Here is a 22,708-nt window from a genome sequence, read left to right on the forward strand (position 1 = left end):
AATAAATCATAGCACAGGAAATAGTATTATACTTTTTGACTTAAGATGAAACTATTAAAAGACTGACAATAGCCAAAGTGTTATTGAGGATGTGGAGCACTTAGAACTCTTGTACATTACTGGTGGGAGTGTAAAATGGGAAAGTTTGTTACTTTCTAACAAACTTAACTACACACCCATGGCATGAGCCAGCAATCCCACTCCCACTCCAGGAATGGAAACATATATCCATCAAGAGGCTAACAATGTTCATAGCAGCTTTTGTCAGAAGCTGAAATGTCCATCAACCAAGAATGAGGAATCATAATAACAATGACCTGTGCTGTATTTATGCAATGGAATGCTACTGGGCGTTAGAAAGAACAAATTATCAATACAGGCAACAATGTGAAAAAATCACAAAAACATTATGTCAAGTGAGAAAAATCCGGACATAACAGAGTACGTATTTTATTCACATAAATTTAAAAAAGGAAAAGGCAAGACTAATCTGTGGTGATGGAAGTCACCTAGGTGGGAGGGGCAAGAGGGAATTTCCCACGGATGGAAAAGGTTCTACATCTTGATTTGGGTTATTGTTACACAGCTGTATAGATTTGTCAAAAATGTTCAAGCTTAATGTGTAAAATGCATGCATTAAACCTAATAAGGTAAAGTCATCATTTAAAAATAATCTTAGAATGCAAAACAAAACACAATTAATCAAGGAATTTGGCATTAAGAGGAATCCATTTTCACCCTCACATCTTAAAGATGTGATAGGGCAAGACTCAAGAGATGAGAAACAAGTGGATAATGCGGTGGAAATAAAATGACTTGAAGAAGAAGGGGAAAGAAAGAGAAGGAAGGGAAGGGAAGGAAGGAAAGAAAGGGGAGGAGGGAAGAGGAAGTTCTGAAGCCACCCAGAATTCCAAAACAATACGAAAAGATAAATGAAAGTGACTCCAAGTAACAGGCTATTGACCATTTGAAACAATGCAGAATTACACAAAAATTGAAACCTCTTCCCTTTTTCTATTCTCACCTCATTCTCCAGGGTAATCAGAGAAATGTGGTTTGCATGCTTTTTCTAGGCACATAACTATATACACACATAAATACCTAGATAGCTTAGTTCTTTTACAAAAATAGGATCACAATCTATATACAATACTATAATTTTCCATTAATATTATACAGTGAAATACTAATTAAAAAATAAAACAAAAGCAAGCCAAATCCAGAGTCTGGTAAGGTCTTTGTGAATATGACAGAATTTATAAATATCTTGGTGAAATGTAGAACAGTTTATATAATAATTTTAAAAATGTGTTTAATATTAGACAAACCTGTTTTTAAGTCTTTTGGGCAAAGCAATGATGCCTCATCAACCCTCTCTCTCTGCCCTCACCCTCCCCTCACCTCTCTTTTTGCCCTTCTGCCATCAAATTTCATGTTTATTGCCCAAAAGCAGAACTACTTAGATATATATCTTATGCTTCCATCCTGCTAATTCTTAGGGTCTTACTTTCCACCCCAATTTGCTTATCAAGAGAATATCTTTGAAGACACCTCGCAAACAAATTGTAGGGCCTGGTATAACAATCTTTTCACACCTCCATAGATGCATCTGTAAAATAGGTATGTTTTCAGATAATAAGCTCAATCAAGTCAGTGGAAATCTTTAGAAGAAAATATAGGAGATGAAAGATAACATACATTATGTGTCTTCTTTGTGTCAGGTACTGTCCGGGGCACTCCAGTATAGTGAGTTTGGTCCAGCAAACACATTTTGAGCACTATCTAAGCACCATCTAATCACATATCTAAGATAAGCAGATAGAAATAGAAAGTCACATCGCTGTGCTTGAGAAGTGACACCCTGTTGAGAGCAACAGGCCTGTAAACAAATAATTTTTACATAAAAAGGAAAATGTTATTACAGAGAAGGGGCCGGCTTAGGGCTGGGTTTCTGGAGGAGAGGAAGCCTGAGTTGAAAACACTGAAGGATGAAGAAAAGAGCTAGTCGCATATACAGTTTTTCAATTTATATGGCATAACTTCCATTGTGCCTTTTGAGCAAATCAGCTGATGCTTTCTAGCTGGTAGAGCTTTCCACAGATACAGATAGACTTCCTAGGAAACGTGGAGCTGGGGAGATTACTCTATGTCACCAGTCCCCCACATCAGAGATGAGTGAGTAGGCATAAACTCACTTAGCCTCAAAACAAGAGTTTCTTCAGACTAGCTATAAAAGTTAATGAAAACCTCCTCAAATGACTCATTTTCTCTCTCCCGTAGATAGAACTGGTCCAGGAGCATAGGATGTTGTAGGGTTTGCCTTCAGCTCTGTTCATGGTCAATATCTCTGTCAAATATAAAAGGATTAAGTCCAACACTAAAAATTTGCTCCCTAAGGGGGCAAGGAGAAACTCTTCCATAGTGTTTTGGTTTTTTTTTTTAAATAATAAGAATTTATGCTATTTTCTTAAGATTTAGAATCAGAAAAAATTTCAAGACTTGCCTTCTTGTTATAGTCATTTCATGTTTTTTCCAAATCCCTCTATCAGACTTCCATTTTTCACATTCCCCTAAAGCATTTTTCTTTGATCTCTCTCACACTCACCATCCCATTTGGTGCTCCCACTGCCCATCACTGGCTGAGGTTATTTTCTCATGCTGATTTAATAGTATTGATATGTTTAGATGTCAAAAAATAACTGACCCTTTCAAAAAACTTCCAATAGGCATCAACAGCAAAGTAGAAACTGTTCTCTAATTAAAATGGGTAAAGCTGTCATCCTAAAGCTGGAGGAGATTTATTCTTGACTTCAGATGAAGAAGCAGTGACTCTACTCTTTGACTCAGAATGGCCTTCATCTGTCATTTGAAAGGAAGGCAAAGGGATCGCTGCCATCTGAGCTTCAGTCAGGGAAACTAGAATCAGAAAACTGTGGATAAGACAAGGATTATTTACTGAAGTATAACCTAGGTGTCAGATTGGAGATCAAATTGAATTTGACTCAAATTTTAGCTGTACAGTTTTCTCCACAAACTCCCCACAATTCCTTCAATTTTTGGGGACTTATTTCTGCAAAGTTTCTTTCTGCCTCTAAGCTTCCTCAAGAATAGGAACAATTTCTCCCTTCTTTCACATCAGTCTGTTTCTATAAGAAACCCTCTCCCGTCTTCTTGGTTTCACTGGGTGGTAGCCACTAACCAACCACACGAGCTGTTTACATTTAAATACAGTTGACAAAAAGTATATAAAATTTAAAATTTTATTATAAGATTTAATTTTAAAATGATATAAAATTTAAAATTCAACTCCTTATTCACACCAGTCATATTCCAAGTGCTTGATGGCCATATGTGGTTAATGGCTGCCACATTAATAGCACAGATTAGGACATGTCCCATCCTTCAGGGCAGCTGTACTAGTGGGCCATGAATTGATGAGAACTTACTGAATATTTATGAACGCAGGCCAAGAGGTTATATTTTTATTTTCCATCAGAAAATTCTATTTGGTTTAAGCATTTTTAACCACCCTCATCTTTTTGGAAATGTACCATCTATCTATGGAGATACACCAATGTGTATGTTTTCCCTAGGAAGAGTCTTTTACGAAGTAAAGTAGAATCACTTCATAGATGAAGGCAAAATGCTTCAAGCAAGTGTAGAGTAAGAATTCTTGCAAAAGAGGAAAGAAAACATTTCCCTCTGAGAATGAGGTGAATGTCTTCGGAAAAAAAAAAAAGAAGAAGAAGAAGAAAGAAAGCAAAAAACAAAACAAAACTTTTTTTATGGGAAAAAGAAAGGCATGAGTGAGTCTGCTTGTCCTCTAGAAGGAAACACCTACGAAGAAGAGGGGGCAGGTTTGGAAGCCTCTACTCTTTCTTAGGTATTGGTCAGTTTAACACTAAAACCTCCTGAGCATAAGATTGTGGAGATGAGTTGGTGTGATCTCAGACTCGAAGTCGCTTAAAGATTGATTAGGAAGACAGGCAGAAAATAGAATTTAAATATAAGCATGTGATCTGTGAGCACAAGAGAGGCATCCCTGCTGTCCAAGAGTAGAATAAGGAGAAGCTTCAAGTCGGGAACCAAACCAAGCTAGCTGGGGACCAGACTGGTGATCTTTTTCTTACCTCTTGTCTCCCCCACAGCACCTATCCCCCCACCCAGGATCCTTGCACTTAATTACATTCAAGGTTTGTTGAATTAATTAATTAAAAGACAAATAAACATGACCAAACAAATAAAAAGAAGAGTATTGCAAAAATGACACGGAAAAAGGCGTAGAGGCATGACCTTGTGTGGTTTCCAGGAAATACTGATGGGGTGTTGATGGTGGTCAGATGTGAGTGGAGTGAGCCCCAGTGCCAGAGACCAGAGTCACAAAAGGGGCTAAGATGGGAAGGTTTTTCCTGCTGTCCTAAAAATTTGGATAGAGGAAGGGCTCAATTTTACTATTTCCTCATAAATGTAACAACATCAAGTTTGCATTGTAATATAAATTGTATTCTGGAAATACACAGACTCAAATGAAAATTTTCTCTTTTTTTTCTTCAAGATGTACTTCTTTATTTGAGGGGGCGGACAGAGGGAGAGGGAGAGGGAATCTCAAGCAGACTCTGCACTGAGCCTGGACCCTGACACAGGGCTCAATCTCAGGACCCTGAGACCATGACCTGAGCAGAAACCAAGAATCAGAGGCTTAACTGACCGTACCACTCAGGTCTTCTCAAATGAAAATTTTCTTTTTTTTTTTTTTAAGATTTTATTTATTTATTTGACAGAGAGAGATTTCAAGTAGGCAGGCAGAGAGAGAGGGAAGCAGGCTCCCTGAGAAGCAGAGAGCCCGATGTGGGGCTCGATCCCAGGACCCTGGGATCATGACCTGAGCCGAAGGCAGAGGCTTTAACCCACTGAGCCACCCAGGTGCCCCTCAAATGAAAATTTTCTAATCAAGTAAATTTAACTAGCACTAGACCTTAGAAATGAAATTTTAAACTTTAGTGGACAATATCCTTTCTAAATTCTTATAATTTTCACTTGTCTTAATTTCATGCCCTCCTTCGTTGATTGTTTGGGTGGGAATATAGTTCTGGGCTGAAAGTTGTTTCCTTTCACACCTTTTATTTATTTTTATGTTATTTATTTATTTGTTTATTTTTATTTATATATTTCATTTATTTGTTTGTTTGTTATTTCCCTTCCATTTTTATTACTCTGGTATGGTGCTATTCTGATCCTAGTTTTGGAGGTAATGGCTGATTTGCCATTTTAGGGTTCTCTAAATTTCACGTATGATGTGCCTACATATAGAAAAATTCCAAATCTTTCTCTTCAGTATTCTAAAGGCCCTTTTCAGTTCAGAGAGTTCTTGAGTCTTCTGTATTCTTACATTTCAGAGTTTTATGTTGTTCCTTCAATGTCCTTTCTTGGAGCTAACTAATGGGGGAGATTCCGTGTAAGATTTCTTTAAGTCCTAGGAGCTTTTAATCCTCTTGTCTCATCTCCTTCTCTTCCCTCTTTCATCTCAAGACTTTAAAATTTTTATATTGTGACGTGAAGCTAGCAGAGTGAGGGTTGGGGGTTGGGAAATCTCCTTGGGCATATATTTTGTCAAAACTTTTCTCTCTTGCATCTGGACCAGCGCTTTTGAACTCAAAAGGCTTGGAATTAATATCTTTGTTCTTTGTTGTGTCAGGAAGCAATGCTGATTCCCACCCAGCTGCCTAAAGGGGAAAAGGCTGTGTTTAACAGGTAGTGTAAAAAACAAAATTCGTCTGGTAATATCCTACCACATACAGTTAGGAAACTGAGGCGCAGAGAGGTTCAGGAGCACGCCGAATGTTCCGCAGCAAGTAGGTAACAGGAGTAGGACCTGAACCCACATCCACCAGAAGCCAGGCCCTGTGTTCTTTCCCCAGAGCATCATCTGAACGGCTGAGGTTCTCTACTGTACACTTTGTACACCATGGAAACATGACTTTCTCTTGTCCTGCCATGGATGTATACACAGGTTGGAAAAAGCTGATGGCAAAAAGCCCGAGAAGCATTGTAAAAAGAACCCTGAGCTGAGAGGAAGAAAGCCCAGCTTCTGATGCCGGCTGTACTCCGAACTAGCTGTGTGTACTGAGTCAGTCCTGGGGCTTCTCTGGGCCTCAGGTTCCTCACTGGTAGAGCAAGAGCCCAGGACTTGAGAAATCCTGATATCCTTCCCAGCCTTAACGTTCTAGTCCGTTGAGGTTGAAAGAGCTCCAACACCTTCAAGGTAGTTTATTTTCTGCTACCTACACCAGAGGAGGAAATGGTGTTGCCTTTTTCAAATAGGCTATTTTCTTCATTAGACTGTGTGAGTGAGGAAACAGAGAAGGCCAGAGGTCAAGGTCCAGCTCCACCACTGACCAGTATGATGATCCTGATTGAGCAGGCTCTCTACTCTCCCTTAAGATCAAGTTTCTTCCATGCGAAGTGGGGGTATATGCCCTATGTCAGTCCCGGGGATTCTGTTAGGAGCTCAGGTAATGATTCAGGTGGAAAGACTGTATGGTAAATTATTGTATCACTGTAAGCTATTTTGACATAATTGCCCTCCATTAGGTCAAGATTTCAGTGCCTTGTTCCTGAGGAATAAGGAGAAGGAGTTAAAACAGGTATTTGAGGAATGGGGTGCATGCTGAGGTGAATGGGATTGGTGTCTTAAGGAGGAAAGTCTGTATGGACCCCTCAAGCACACCCCAAAGGCACATAAACTTACATCCAGGCCTGGTGGCCAATCGTTTCCGCAAAGATAGACACATCCTGATTCTCCAGAGTTGAAGTGGGGCATCTTTATAGAAAGGAAAGAGAAATTAAGGATATTGACAGTAGAAAGAGATAAAAAGATTGACAGAAGGGGCGCCTGGGCGGCTTAGTTGGTTAAGAAGCTGCCTTTGGCTCAGGTCATGATCCCAGGGTCCTGGGATCCAGCTCTGAGTTAGGCTCCCTGCTCAGCGAGAAGCCTGCTTCTCCCACCCCTCTGCCTGCTGCTCTCCCGGCTTGTGCGTGCTCGCTCTCTCTATGTCAAATAAATAAATAAAATCTTTAAAAAAAAATTGACAGAGTTAAAAAAGGTAAATACGGGGAGAGAAGACTGTCTTCTAACAGATTACAGGATGTCGTCAGTTTTGATAAGGTGGGGTGGAAAGGAAAGACTATTTACAAATAAGGAGGGGTTCCTCTCCTATTTAATTCATTCTCAAGCCGCCTCTCACGCATTCAGTTTGACTACAGATAAGACTTTTATGGATGGGTTATTACTTCAAGCAGTACTATTGCTCTATGATTAAAGCAAGGGCCACATAATTCCGGAAGCAAGAAGATATAAGAACTCAAGAAACTGCCTGGGATCTCTCAGGACACGGAAGAAGGCAGGGGTCCTCAAAGCCTTGAGGGCTGACCAGGTAATCGCCACCCGTCTGAGGGCAGAAGGCTTTCTTTGAACATCTGTTTTCTTCTACCAGCTTTTCAATGGGCCAGAAATGACAAGCTCTGGGTCTAATGATGTTAGTCATGATTTGTGCTGCTGGTTTTTTCTACTTGAACTATGCATTTCTTTCTTCTCTGTCTGTAAAGAGCGTTGCCTTTGGTGTCAGCACCGGGTTAAACTAAATCTTGGCTGTGAATTCTAGCAGCTGTGAAACTTTGGGAGAGTTCCTTAATCTCAATGAAGTGTGTGTTTTCATGTGTAAAATAAGTTAATGATAACTACAAGGCAGCCTAGTTATGATTAGATTAGGTGACATGTGAACATCCAATGAATGTCAGTTTGTTAAGATCCACTTACAGGTTATTCCAAAAGATGCTCTACCTCCCTTCCCCCCAGACTGTTGGTTGGACAGAGAAGTCCTTGCTGTTTGTGTCTTAAGGGGGTTGGAGAACATTGAACATACCTCCATCAACTTCTGAAGGGAGGTTCGTTAGAGAAGTGCAGGGCTAATACAATGATGTAAAATGCTTGGGAGCGGGGGGTCCATCAAATCTTCATCGTTTGGTTTTCTTCTTTATTCACACTGTGTCGGACTGCTTACATGGACCTATGTAGATTATCCAGGAAAGTTTGAACATTATGTTCCATCATTCCTCTTAAGCAATCTATTATTTGATAGTTAGAATATGTATTCTGATTGTTGGATCATAAAGCATGCTCAAGGGAAGATTCAATGAATTACTCATCCTAATAATTTTTAGGAAAAAATCTTGGACCCAATCATATGCTTACACTAAAATAAATACCAGATGGATGAAAATAAAAGAAAATATGGGTAGATATTTTAATCTTATGTGGATGGTAATGACACATTTTTCTGATATAAAGTCCAAATGTTTAAAGGAGAAGGTAAATATGACAATTTTTGAAATTTTCAGTGTGACAAAAGATATAAAAAAGAATCTTGGAACACTGAAAAAACAAAATTAAATTTAAAAAGAAATTCAAACTATTTTAGTATTAATGTTAAAATATTTAATATAAAATATTTAAAATTAATATTAATATTAAGGTATTAATATTAAAATATTGATAATATATGAAAGACAACAAATGCACAAAAATGGCCCTAAAGATTTCTGAGAAAAAAGATAACAGTCAAACAGGAAAAATGTGCAAAGGTATAAACCAAAAATTTAACAAAAAAATTTAAAAATCTAATCAATCATTATATAAAAAGATCTTCAACTTTTTATATATCTTGAAGATTTTTTTAATTATTAATTTAAGTAATATAATTATGAATATTTTTAAAATACTAGCCACTGAGATTTTTCTTATGCCAAAATTAGCAAGAAAAAAAATGGATAAATTGGGTGTTCCTTGAAGTCTGGGGGAACCAGCATTGCTGTCTATGTGCTATTACTGGAATGTATGGAACAGCCCATCCAGAAGGCATTTTAGCTAAGGGTATCAGTGTGACAACGTGCACATTCTGTGAAGTCACAGCCCTGTGTACGTACATTTATACTAAAGAGAGAACCAAAACTGCATAATAGTTATTCAAGGGGAGGAAGGTTCATTACAGTTGATCAGTTTCTGAGCAACAAAACCAGTTATCAGAATTCTATGAGTCGATTTATATAAAATGCTACACAAACCAACACATAGACATAGGTACATAGAAAGATGTCCATAAGCTACTCACTAAATTGTTTATCTCTGGGAGATAGAATTTACTTCCTATTTTCCAGTTTGTCACGGATCTTTTAATAGTTCATGTACTGTCTGGTGATGGGGAAGATAATAAAGTCATTTTCTTTAAAAAAAAAAAATGTGGTTATCACCTACGCGTGAAGGAAAAAGGGTTGACTGGAGTCAGGGTATCTAGTTGTAGCTGTGTGACAAGGAACAAGCCACTTAATACCCATAGACCTCAGGTCCTCTCATCTGTAAAATGTGGGTATTGGACCATATATGCCCTTTTAATGCTAACACAGACAAATTCGCTCTTGGGACTGACTTGATTTGATTGAGTTGACTCAATAGAAAGTCCATTACTGCCCCATCTGTGCGAAAGCGTGCCTTAGGCGCCCTCTTCTGGTCGTTCTGAGAATAGCAGGAGTAGGCTCTTCGCAATGGACCAAATGCCTTCTTCCAGACTAACTAAACTCTTCAACCCAACACAGTTAGGTCTCTGGCGCTGGACCAGAGGCCTTGCAGGTGACATAGATTAAATACCCCTAATCTCTACAGTTATCTTGAGAGTCCCTTGATTGTATAATCTGGGTTCATCCAGAAAATTATTTTTTTTTCCTCCATATGTGATTTGCCATCTAAATTCCTGGGTCTGTCTCACCCACTGTGTTCAGATTGCAGATTCAAGCAAATCCAGGAACTTCGAGGGAAAACTCACAAGGTCTCTGAGACCCTTGCAGGAGAAGTTTCCGAAGCACTTCAGCTTCCCCAGAGAAGAGGACGATGACCCCCCAAAGCATGCGTCTGTTCCTACTGCTGAGCTGCGTAGCCAGCACTGAAGTCCTGGGAGGTGAGTATCAGTCATTCACTGGAAGTGAGCCGACAGCCAGTGTTCACGCAGCACACTGGCTCAGCCCTCCACTCGTCCCACATGATGTTTAGGTGCCACCGGCAATAGATATCAATGACAGGAACGAAGGACAAGGTCATGTGGGGAAAATCACAAGGACTGTAGAATCAAACAAATCCAACCTCGTGTTGTTGTGAGCCATAGAGAAATTATCAACTCAGTGTCAGTTATGATAATTATTTTACAAGTTTCTGGTGAAGGGTGGAGATAATGTATTTAAAGCATCTGTCACCTAGCAGTTGGTGAGCGAGAACTAGAATTAGAGCTCCCCAACATTCATGCATCGTTTTCCCATTTGAACATACCAGCAGTTTTGGTTTGCAAGGGACTTAAAGCCTGATTGGAGAGATGGGTCCTATACCATGTAGACCCAGAATCAAGTACAAAGTAACATGTCAACAAGGTAGGAATCAATACCCTAAGATCTTCCAGCAGAGAAAGTGGGAAGAAAACTATACACATGAGCTAAAAATACATATCATAGAACATCCGAAATGGAAAGAAATGGAATGTGGGCACATCTTGTATAATGCCTTTGTTCTGTTTACAAAGAAGCTGGGGCCCAAAGGAAGTCAGGACTTGCCCAAGATCACATAGCAAGATTACATGATATTCTGGCTCCCGGTCTGGGGTGCCTCTCATAGTCCCATGTGGCTCTGTGAGGAAAACCATGCCTGAGCATGTATATAACCTGGGGAATACTTTGGCCAAGGGGAGATGCATTGGGAGGACAAAGGAAGAGAAGCAGTGTTCTTCAGGCCTCATGGGTGTCCGTGGCTCAAGGTCTGTGCCCCCTTTCTGCCCAAAGGCTCTCTGACCTCTACCCCACACCGACTGCCAGCCACTAGTTCTCTCAATCTTTATGGCTGCTCCGCACCTGGGGGATTCAGCCACTTTCTCTGAGCCATGCAAGAGTATGAAAGAAGCAGCCCCCAAGCCCTCCTGTGGAGCCACCTAACCAGAGAGTTCGATTCCTGTTGTTTCTGGTTCTGGCTGCCCTGCAGGGACTTGAAATTCACCCAAGCTAAACCCTGTGAGTGAGAAACCAATCGCCCTGCTCTGGGACTTCACGAAAGCTCTCTGGTTTCTGTCCCTCAGAGGTAATAGAACCAGGACATGCCCACCGGTCACTCCACTGCTCCTCTACAGATCCTGCTCCCCGCTGTAGAGACTTTCTGGGATTGCTGCATAGGAAGATCCAGCTGCATAAGGCTGTGGGGCTAGGTCACTAGAGCCCTCCGTGCTAGCCAGAGTAGGAAGCTTATCTAAAAGCATAGGAAGTCTGGGCGCCTGGGTGGCTCAGTTGGTTAAGCCACTGCCTTCGGCTCAGGTCCTGATCTGGGAATCCCAGGATCGAGTCCTGCATCAGACTCTATGCTCAGCAGAGAGCCTGCTTCTCCCTCTGACCCTCCCTGCTCTCGTGCTTTCTCATGCACTCTCTTTCTCTCAAATAAATAAATAAAAATTTTTAAAAAAATGCATAGTTAGTCCCTAGGGATTTGTAGGCACGGATGAAATAGAACCGGAGAATGGGGCAAACAAGGGACGGGGGTGTCATTTGAGTGGGGAGAGATGAAAGGCTCGCTGTGTGACAACAACAATCTGTGGATATCCTGTAGGAGCAGGAGGAGCCCTGCACTCATGTCTAGCCTGAGGCACAGCCACAGGGTCACAAAGCCCAAACGTACTAGCCTAGCCTTCCCTTCATCATCTAGGCCCTCTGCATTGCCAGTCATCTCCTTGCTTCCTGAACCTTCAGATATGGTGACACGGCCCCCTCACTAAGGCAACTAGCAGGAAGAGATTGTGCTTCTCTCTGTCACAGTTTCCTTAGCTTCCGGGCCTCATGATTCCCCTTCTCCTTCCCACCGTGCTTGTCTGAAAGATCCCCTCTACTCAAGGCAGACTTCAGTGTTCACTCTTGCTCTGCACATCTTGTGAGCTTCTGCCCCCACTCCTCGGCTCACCCCCGTGGCCTCACATGCCCCTTCACTACTGACTCACAGCCCAGCTCACCCATCTTCGATTCTGTCCAAGTTGCCATCTAACCTGTCCTGTGTCCCTCTGGCCAAAGCACCACTCCTTCCTTGTAATGCCTAAAACTGCCAACTTGTGCTCCTAGTCCACTCTGGTGCTGCCTCGAATTGTGGCCGTTTGACCTTAGGACCAAAGTGAGGATTCTGCCAGTTGCTGAGTATGTCTGTTCCAATGGTGCATTCCATAACCGGGAAAAAATCACAGGGTGGGCTGAGGGTCCCACCGGGCCTGCCGTCTAAAACTCCATGGTCACCTGAGCCTCCCTAAGCTCTGCTCTGACAGACCACAGAGATTTTTTGAGTCTCCTGGATTAGTCTCCCAGTTCAGAACAAGTGTCCAGCGATCCTCAAAGAATCCAGTTGTCTCCTTTTCTCCAGTGCACACTTAGCCTTATAAAGACCATAGTTCCCTTTGGGGAAGGCTGAAAGAAAGATTAACGGCACAAAGTTTGGGGAGCGTGGCAGGGTCCTTCCTCAGGGTACCCAGCCTCCCCATCATTCTGGAAACTTCACAGGGTGGGCCGTGATTGTTTGTGCCATCCTAATTGGTGATGCCCTTTGATGTCTCTGCAGAAATCCTCATGAGACCCAGCTGTGCTTCTGGATGGTTTTACTACATGTCTAACTGCTATGGATACTTCCGGAAACTGAGGAGCTGGCCTGAGGCTGAGGTAAGAAATCTTGCCCCATGCTTGGACAGGTACCTCTAAAGCCAGGGGCCACCCGGAGCTGCTGGTCTCATGTGATTCAGAATTAAGGGTCCTTCTGAGGAGACATTCTGAGGAGCCACGTGGCTGCTGAAATGGGGAGAAGGAGGTGATGTGTTCCTCTCATTCAGTTCCCAAAGCATTGCTGGGGCCTGTGCTCTATGCCCAGACCCTAGATGGACTGCCAGACGTAAGAATGAACAAGAAACAGCCATTACCCTCAAGGAGGTCACTGTCCAGAGGAAGGACAGAAATACACAAACAGGAGAATGAGAAAATAAAGACCTTTAGAAAGAATCATTGAATTGCTGTATCTGATTTACCAGAAAGACCAGGGTGCAGACAGGCCTGGGGCATGGTCTTCAGAAACCCCTGACAGAAAGGGAAGCAGACTAAACAAATGGAAGGCTTCACTGTCTACACCACCCACAAAGGTACTGGTTTTGTTTCACTGAGGCTTTGTCTAAAAGATACCCAAGGAGCCACTTTACCTCAGAGGATTGTGGGGAGCCCATGCTGCTGTCTCTCTGGGTTGTGGTTGTTGAACTGATATGATTAGTTGGGGGCACCTTATGGGAAAATGTGGTGTGACCCGGGCGCAGAATGGCCTCAGAATTCTGTATATAACTAACTCAGCAATGACAGAGCACTTACCAAGTGATAGCTATCAGGGATACAAAGTCATCTGTGTCCTTAAAAAGTGCAGGATTGGGATGCCTGGGTGGCTCAGTAGGTTAGGACCTGCCTTCAGCTCAGGTTGTGGTCCCAAGTTCTTGGGATCAAGCCCCACATCAGGCTCTCTGCTCAGCAGGGAGCCTGCTTTCCCCCCTCCCCCCGCTCTGCCTGCCTCTCTGCCTACTTGTGATCTTCATCTGTTAGACGAATGGATAAATTCTTTAAAAAAAAAAAAAAGAAGTGTAGGACCAGTGCAAGATTGAGTGGTATTTAAACAGAACATTTCCATGCAGTGTGATCATGACTAACTCTTCCAAGGTCACACCCAGAGTAACTAGTGGAACAAACCCAGGGAAGTCAGCCCTAATGCAATGCTTTCTGGGCTTACGTGCATGATAGTTACAGAGAGAGAGCGAGCGAGGAAGAAAGAGAGAGAGAGAACACTAAATGAAGAAGGGGTTTCCCAGACACCGTTCGATGAAAGAAAGAAAGCTGATGGAGAGCAACGAACTTTTCCTCAATTCTTGAGAAGCAACTGGAAGAAATCTTGGAAGACCACCCATTCTGCCTGTCTCCAGAGATTCCAACACGAATTCTGCCAACACAAAGGGGAAGAAACCTGGAGGACTTGGGAGTAAAACAGACATGAGTTTCAATCCTAACAGTGCCTTACAAAGTTAAGTCATACCTCACTTGACTGGTTTTCTTGTTTTAAAATGGGGATGACAATTCACCCCATGGGCTTCTCAGAAGGATTCCTTAAAATAACTTCAAAGAGCCTATGGCACCTGCTAAGTACTCAGTTGAGGTTCTCAAGACAAAAACAGTCTACACGATTGATCTGGGGCCTTAGCAGAATTAACCGGTTACTCCTGATCAGAATGCAGAGAAAGTGCTGGAAAACTTTACCATGGCCACTGCTGCTAGCTTGACTAGTTGCCAGTACTGAGGGTCGATCTCAGTTCTTGAGAGCCCTGGTGTGAAGGGGACCATGAAAATGGTGGGTACATCTGATCTCGGACACGAGAGGCAGAGAGGTCTGGGTTCCAGGCCAAATTCCCTCACTAACAGGAGCTGGAACTTGGAGGAAAAGCTCACTGAACCACTTGAAGCCCGTTTCCCTTCTGTCCCAGGAATCCCTGGTGACTGGCAGTCTCAGTAAATGTTGACTGGTTCTCTGACTTCCATGCCTCCCAAGTTCAAAAGTCAAATGAAGTTAGGGGTCTGGAAGCATTCTGGTGTTGTGAAGTGGTTGGCAAATGGGAGGCCAGCACAAACACTCAACTCTAACCACATCTCATCATGAGCAGGATACCAAAGGGAAGCACTGGAATAGCAACCACAGCCAAAGCCATGTTTTTATCCAATTACGTTGTATTAAATTAAGTTTTACCATGTAGGCATCTCCTGTAACACAAGCCCCAAAGAGCATGAAATAAGTGGGTATCTCTATCTAGCTATAAGATACGTACATGTAAAAGTTTGTCTTATTTAATTGAACAGTAAGTTTCCGGTTAGGGAACGGTTAGGCTACGTCTTCCATCCAATACCGGAAACAAAAGGGGATTATCATTCAGGAAGTGATAAGAAAAAATCCAGATCACGTTCTCTTGCGTAGGAATGAAGGCAGCATCTTTGAAGAACAAGAATTTGGGATCAAAAAAGACATACAGCAGTAAAACAAAATTGAGTCTGGAGCTGAGTTTTAAAAAGTTGCAACAGAGAGATAAGATAGTTCCACGCTCCCACACCAACCCCTGGTCTGGTTTAACTGGGATGAAGATACTCAAAACCCCAACTAGATTAAATCCTGTGGCTACTGCTCAGGACAAGCAAACAGACGGGCACATTCATCTAGAACCAGAAAGTCATGAACACGGGATCTTCAATTCTAAACCAATATCTGAGGCATCTCCCCACTCCTGGAGGGAGCATCACAGATTTTTGGGCAATCCACACTATTCCTATCTGGTACCAGATAAAGATAATGTACAGAACACTGTTTACAATTTACAATGTACTATTCTTGTGCAAGATAGAGCCAGAATCATTTCATAATAATTTAATAAATAATAAGTGATGTAAAATAGAATGGACATCGAACTTGGGAGTTATGTAGACCGGGGCTCTGTTCTTGGGCAACTCAGTCTGACACCCTTTTCTGATCATGCATTTCCACCATAAACTACAGGTGGGTTCTACTTCCTGAGATCGGCGTGAAGATTCAGTGGGGGTAGCGTGTTGAGGTGCTCATCATTTTGGAGGTGCTCCATGAAGAGCACTGTCCTATTCTCTCTGGTGTGAGACGCATCCTTATCATGTCTAAACACCTCCGAAATCAGTGTTCCCTTAAAGAAAGTGGCACTGACTTTTTCTCTCTTTCTTTTCTAGTGGAACATGAAACAAAGGGCACATTTTATAATCAGTGATTTCTTAGGTTTGTTAAAATGCAGAATTAGAATATTTAATTATAGCCATTATATCCCTCCACAAGTCCATTGCGAAGCAGAGTGATTTATTTCTTCAACTTCACAGATAAGCATTGTGAGCCTCAGAGAGGTCATGTGACTTGTCAAGGTCACATACAGTAACTTTAGGCAAGACCAGGAGGACCCCAGGCACGTCCACGGACCCTAAAGCTCACGACCTTGCCTCCAGCTGCCTCTTCCTCTGAGACTCCACGCTTGGGGCAATTGTGTTTTCTCCTCTGGAGACAGGCAGAATCACGGGGTGTAGATCTCAACTTCTGGAGCAGGTGGGGCTGCGCACTCCCTGTTGCTTGGTGCCCTGGGGTTCTGGGGTGAGGATGACGCTTTTAAAACTCAAGAGGTGATGAGCACTACATCCGGCCCACAGATCGAGTGTCAGTCCTATGGAAACGGAGCCCACCTGGTGTCTCTTCAGAATGAAAACGAAGCTTCCATGGTAGCGAACTACATAAGTGGCTACCAAAGAATCCAGCCTGTATGGATCGGCCTGCACGACCCAGAAAAGGTAACCTCAGATTTGGCCCACAGAGGCCCCCTGCAGAAAGCCAGATAGATAGTCCCTAGCCTGGGAAATGGCCTCTAGCCCTACTGACAGGGGCGTGGGTTGTGGGTCTCCTTCAGTCACTGCCTCCGATCCATAGAGGCCAAAGCCTCAAGCTGTGGGTCTCCCTTCTGTCCCTCTGTGGAGGAAATTATTTCAGTGGCATCGTTTTATAGAACTTCTATCTAAATAAATTCCTTCCAAATCTTAGAACATTCCATGACCGGCTTTTCAGAGCCTTAAAAAAAGTTTGTAAGTATATATAGGTATATATACCTATATATGTGTGTATACACACACACACACACACACACACACACACACACACTACACATGCACACATGCACACACATACCCCTGTTAGGGGACCCAGCTTAATAATACTCATTAGATCTTGAGTTAAAGTTAGGAACTTTCAGCCAAGCTTTTTCCTAGATGCTACTGTGTTTTTCATGTCATCCATAACTTTTTTCACTGGGCCGTTGTTTCACTTTCCATCACTACCTCCTTGTAAAGAATGGCATGTGAGGTCTTTGGGCTGGTTGCAGAGGTATGTGGGACCTGCAGTTTACAGATTCTTCGTGGCACTTCTATCATTAACCCAAACAGACATCAGAAACACAAGAAGAAATCTCCTGTTTCTTGCCAAAACTTTGCCAATAGATGTTGCCAGTATTTTATACAATTCATTATACATTTTTGTGTATTCACATTGCTATCAATCAGAACTCTTTCCTTCAGAGTCCAGACAAATATTTACATCCATTTATACCAGATGTGTTTTGGTAATTTACTTTTCTACATTCATAACTGAAGAGAGTAAATAGCTCTTTAAAAATTGTGCAATATCTCTAGTTATTAAAGAAATGCAAGTTAAAATAGCAATGTAACTTCACTTGTCAGATCACAAAGCTTTTGCTTAATTATTCAATGTATTAATTATTAAGCTTACCCTTAATGCCTACTATTTTTAGAGATATAAAGAAATTGTCCAGTAGATGGGGATTTAAATTCCTACAACTGAAAAGTGCTTGGAAAGTAGTTTGACCATATATATCAGTACCCTCAACAAATGATGTCCTTTAACCTCTTCATTCTGCTTCTGGGTTTCTATCCTAAGAAGTAAGTTTAAGTACAGAAACAGCTCCAGAAACAAAGTTGTTCATGGCAGTATTCTTTATAATGGGAGTAAATTGGAAACAATGTAACTATCATCAACAGAATTAAGGCAAATTCTAGTACATCATTACCATCTAAAAAAGTTTAGGAAGCAAAATGCACCATTGAAGAGGTATTTTCAAGATCATCTCATATGTTAGCATGTAAAAATACTGTGATCCAGAAAAGTGTTTACACCAGAAGGAAATAGGCCAAAACATTGGCGTTTTCCTCTCACTGACTAAGTGGGGTGAGTTTCCCATGTTCCATTCTGGTGCACATTTCTGGGCTTCCCCAGTTTTTGCAGTGACACATTTTTACAAGTTTCCAAATGGCTGGAGGGGAGCGCCCAGCAGGGAGAAGCCTGCAGACTGACTGTCTTCCATCTCTGGTCACCGGCAGAGACAGCAGTGGCAGTGGATTGATGGAGCCTTGGATACATACCGGAGCTGGTCTGGAGCATTCCAGCGTGGGAACAAGTACTGTGCAGAGATGAGCTCCAAGACCGGTAAGTTCTCCTGCACTGCCCGTTGCCTCTTCCTGAATCCCAGCTCCTGCGCTTCGCCTGTAAGAGCAAAATTGGAATCCACTCCCCATTCCCCCATCTGCACCAGCAACTCCGTTTCTACAGGACAGTGGTCTTGCCGCGGACATGGTGGACCAACCTTCAGTCAGCTGTGACCACTTCATAACCATGGCCATACCCAAGGTCCAGCTGTGCAGTTATTTACTTAATACGTTTTTTAAATCCACTCACTTTCCCCTTAAATACATTTATTTTTAAATCCTACTATATTCAAGCCATGAGTGAGAAAGATGTCACACTGTAGGAAACCCAGACTACCAGGTGCAAAAATAGAGGACCCTTTGCCGGCTTCTTGATGGTTAGGGGTGCTCGGGAGACCTCCTCTTTGCCTGAATTCTGCCCTTTTGTTTGTTGCCCTGAGTTTTGTCCCCAAAGTGCACGGCCCAGAACCTCAGAGGCAGGCTGCGCAAATTCATATTAGTCTCCTTCTTACTCTTGTTTGCTTTCATTCCTTGCTTTTTATGTTAATAGAGTTTTGGAGGCACAAACCTCTACCTTCAGCTCAGGTCATGATCTCAGGGTCCTGGAATCGAGCCCCGCATCAGGCTCTTTGCTCAGCAGAGAGCCTGATTCCCCCTCTGTCTCTGCCTGCCTTTCTGCCTACTTGTGATCTCTCTCTGTCAAATTTTAAAAATAAATAAATAAATAAATAAAGTAGAGTTTTCAACCTTTGTACCTATGACATTTGGGGCTGGATAACTCTTCGTAATGAAGGCTGTCATCGTAGGTTTAGGATACCCTGGTCTCTAACCATTAGACGTCAGTAGAACCGCCCCTCCCACAACAAGTTGTTTCCACCAAAAATGTCTCCAGACATTGCTAAATGTCCCTTAGGGGCAAAATCGCTCATATTTGAGAACCACAGCAGCTAAGTGGTATGGAAGATCTCCGTTGTAAAACAAGAAAACAGATTATCAAAGATAAAAAAGGCTACTTGATGCCAAAGACAACATCCCGGTGGATTTAAAAGGTCCCAAGGTGTCACCAGGACACCCCTCCAGGCAGGAAGTCGGCCTCGGAAAGGCCTGGACGGAGGACTCAGGGACATGAGGCAGTGGCTCTCGTATGAGGAATAAAGCTTATGTGCACAAAAAAGAGCGGGGAAACTTTCCTACAGCAAAGGGTGAATGGTAGACGGAAGGCACAAACTCTGAGGCCAAGTCTAGACCCTTCCTGATAAGAGGGTCTCCTCACAGATGAAGGAAGGACTCCTCACAGACTTGCAGAGAACACAACCACTGCTGTGAAAGACTCAGGACAGCCCAGATGGAAGAAACACAAGTGAGACCAATAGGTAGAAGCCAACAAAATGTGGATTTCTGTCTAAATTAAAGGAAAAATTTTTGAACAATTAGCACTACCCAAAAATCGAACGGGCTACCCCCAGGAAGTAGTGAGAATCCCATCACTAGAGTTAACCAAGTGAAAGTGGACAACTGTAGCTGCTGAAAGTGCTTCTAAAGAAGCTCCAAGGTGCAAGGAGAATCAATTGAGGAACACTTTTAAAATATAAATTCTAGGCATCATTTTGGACCTACAATATCTGCAACTCTAGGGCTGCAGGCTGGACCAGCTTTGGGGAAGCCATGGACCAGATACCCTCCAGAGTCCTTCTCCTGACTGAGATTTCAACAGGACCAAGTTCTCAAACCCAAGTCTTTCCCATTGGTCCACGTTCACAGGGGCAAGTTTCTAGGAACGAAGCCACTTGAGTGGGACCCGGAAACCTGACATCCTCCTGAGAACACTGATCTTTCAGACTCTCTTCCTTTCCCAGGCTCGTTCAGCCCAGCCCAGCTCTGAGTGGCCAGAAGTGCTCAAGCCAGAAGAGCACAAGGAACAAAACAAGGATTAGCGAGAAACTGGTGGAGGAGAAAAGTTTAGAGAGCCTTCCCCTGGTGCCATCAGTGTCATTTTATATTTGTCTAACAGATTTAGCCCCACCAACTCGGGGGCTGAATATTTTCCTTAAGACTCAAAAGACTAATGTAAGACTAATGCATCAAAACACAGCCACACACACACATCCCATGTGTGACGGGACTGGTTCCTCTGTTCTATCTATTCTGAATGACCCTTCTGGGGCATTTTGTCCCACTGGTTCTTCTCCCCCCCTCCCCCCCACCGACTCCCTTTCTGCAGCACAGTGGAACTCTCTTATGACTCTGGCAAATTGCACTTCCCAGTGCTTTCTGACATTTCTACTGGTCCTCTCTGACACATTTAATAACGATAATGAGGGTGTTACTATTCAGAGAGAAATCTCATATCCACTGGAGTTGGGGTCAAGATCATGGGCTCTGCATTCTGAATGCCTGGGGTGGGATCCCAGTTCCTCCATATAGCTCTGTGACCCGGAGCAGAGTTCCTACTTCTCTGTGCCTCAGTTGCCCCGCCATAAAAAGGGCAAACCAAGAGTACAAATTATCTGAATATGTACAAGGGGAGGTGCTTCTCCCACTGCAGGGTAAGCTCATGGTTCTCACAACCTGGAGGGGAGGGCTGTGGTCGCCTCCACACGCTTCTCTGGTGTTGAGGAAGGAGGAGACACCAGGGCAGGAACCGCAGGTCAGAGGCAGGTAGACGTCCAGACTCCCTCTGTGTGGCACACACCACGCCGTGACTGAGTGACTCTGTGCGTGACCACAGCTGAAACGCTCCTCAAAGATGTTTTACTTTCAAAAGACTACCTCCTCCTTGCTCTGGGTTCTTCTTCATAAAGGGACGGCCTGTGGGCCGTGACTGGCTCTGCAGCTTCCAATTCTTTGATTTTCAAACAGGCGTTGCTTAGTGCCTCAGCTGTGAACTTGGGAGAAATCACCGTCACATCCTCACAGCACCCTGTTTCAAACACAAAGGACGCCCACTTTTTGTGGATTCGTGTCAAGCTCTGCCTTCCCTCTGAAGGGATGCTGTCATGGGGCTTCTGCAATTGACATTTAAATTATTTTTCTTTCTGGGAACAAAGTTAATGCCGGTAGGACTGTCTGGTTCTCCAGAGAGACAGAAGTTACAGGATGCACATGTAGACAGAGAGATTTCTTTCAAGGACGTGGATCCTGCGATCGTTGGGGCTGGCAGAGCTGATGTGTGCAGGGCGGGCCCCGCAACTAGAGACCCCGACAACCACTCACGTCATGGTGCTGCATCGGAGGCACTTTGGACGCAGAATTCTTTGCTCCTTGAAACTCCGTCTTTTTACTGGATGATTCTCCGCATTACGGAGGGTTATCTGCTTTACTCAGAGTCAACTAATTTAAATACTGATCACAGCTTAAAAAAATAATCCCTCACAGCCACATGGAGACTGGTGTTTGTCCCAACACCCGGGAACACACCCCAGCCCAGCGACACATGAAATGAACCATGGCAGTAACTTCCCCGGTGTTCCGGGCAAAACCCTCCAGTGACGCGGGTCCATGCAGTACAGATCCAGATGGATTTCACTGTTTGTTTATTGTCTTACAGATTTTTTGACCTGGGAGAGCAGTGAATGCAGCAACCGCCAGCACTTCGTGTGCAAATACCGGCCATAGGATGCGCTTCGAGGCTGTGCCCACATCGTGCAAGCCCCGGTCCCCTTCCCTGTGTGCGCTGGCTGCATCTCACCGTCATCTCAGCGTAAACACAGCAGCTGGGGCCCCTGTTGCACTCACTGCTCTAGGTTTATGAGGGGCCAAGTCCTCAACACTGGTACGACGGTGGCTTCTAGCTCTAAAGTCACCCCGGGATGTGTCTCCCGGGCCCTCTGCTTTCCTCCCACACACAGCAGGTTGTCTCGGAGTGGGGAGGGACCTGGTGAAGTAACCGGGAGTTGGGTGGTCAGGGGTAAAGGTTTGAAGACAGGAGGAGGAACCTCAGGAATGAGCCTCCAGCCCCCTTCAGCTTCTGCACCCCTCTGCCCTTTCTCTAGTGCCCACGCTCTCCTGCTCAGACACCTGCTCAGTTTTCCTTCGCCATGGGGAGTCTTTACTGGTAGGGTCCCTATTAGGCTGACATGGACCATCAATTCCAGGGCCATCTTTTAATAAACAGCTGACTGCATAGAAGATCGCTCTGTTCCACTTCGGCAGCGATGGGAATGAAAAAGTGAAATAAGACTCAGAAAACATACCCATGTGTTTCTTCATTTCCTTCCTCAAAGTCCCTGCCTTTTCTCAGAATAGCCCCCCTCCAACCTACCCCAGCTGCAGCCCTGGTCTGACCAGAGGAGAGAGGGAGGCCACGTGCGTAACCAACCTCTGTGTGGGGGTGAATGGGTGGGGTTTATTTAAGCATGAGTACAGCAACTGAGGCGGGAAGACAAGAATCACAGCTGGTGCCTGGAGCCACCTTGGCCCTGTGTTCCCCTCTCCTCGGCCACTAACAGCCCCGTCACCTTGCTCAAGTCTCTGTGCCTGGTGAGGTTTGAGATCCCCTATGAGAGGTTGCCCCAATACTCAAAAGGTA

General features: G+C 43.5%; 1 protein-coding gene across 2 annotated transcripts in view; it reads left to right on the forward strand.

The window, feature by feature from the left end:
- The window catches only part of REG4 (regenerating family member 4), a 63,799-nt gene extending 41,440 nt beyond the window's left edge, over nucleotides 1-22,359 (forward strand). Inside the window, exons 2-7 of one of the 2 annotated variants that reach the window (XM_032303559.1) lie at nucleotides 7,264-7,433; nucleotides 9,832-10,007; nucleotides 12,677-12,774; nucleotides 16,342-16,479; nucleotides 18,076-18,181; nucleotides 21,728-22,359. In XM_032303559.1, the coding sequence (XP_032159450.1) occupies nucleotides 9,941-10,007; nucleotides 12,677-12,774; nucleotides 16,342-16,479; nucleotides 18,076-18,181; nucleotides 21,728-21,795 (477 nt within the window). In that variant the 5' untranslated portion in view covers nucleotides 7,264-7,433; nucleotides 9,832-9,940 and the 3' untranslated portion in view covers nucleotides 21,796-22,359. The remainder of the gene's footprint in view (nucleotides 1-7,263; nucleotides 7,434-9,831; nucleotides 10,008-12,676; nucleotides 12,775-16,341; nucleotides 16,480-18,075; nucleotides 18,182-21,727) is intronic. The other variant, XM_032303560.1, reaches the window with a different exon arrangement.
- Nucleotides 22,360-22,708: the final 349 nt, after the last annotated feature.

The sequence above is a fragment of the Mustela erminea genome, chromosome 10 (assembly GCF_009829155.1).
Source record: "Mustela erminea isolate mMusErm1 chromosome 10, mMusErm1.Pri, whole genome shotgun sequence".
NCBI lineage: Eukaryota > Metazoa > Chordata > Mammalia > Carnivora > Mustelidae > Mustela > Mustela erminea.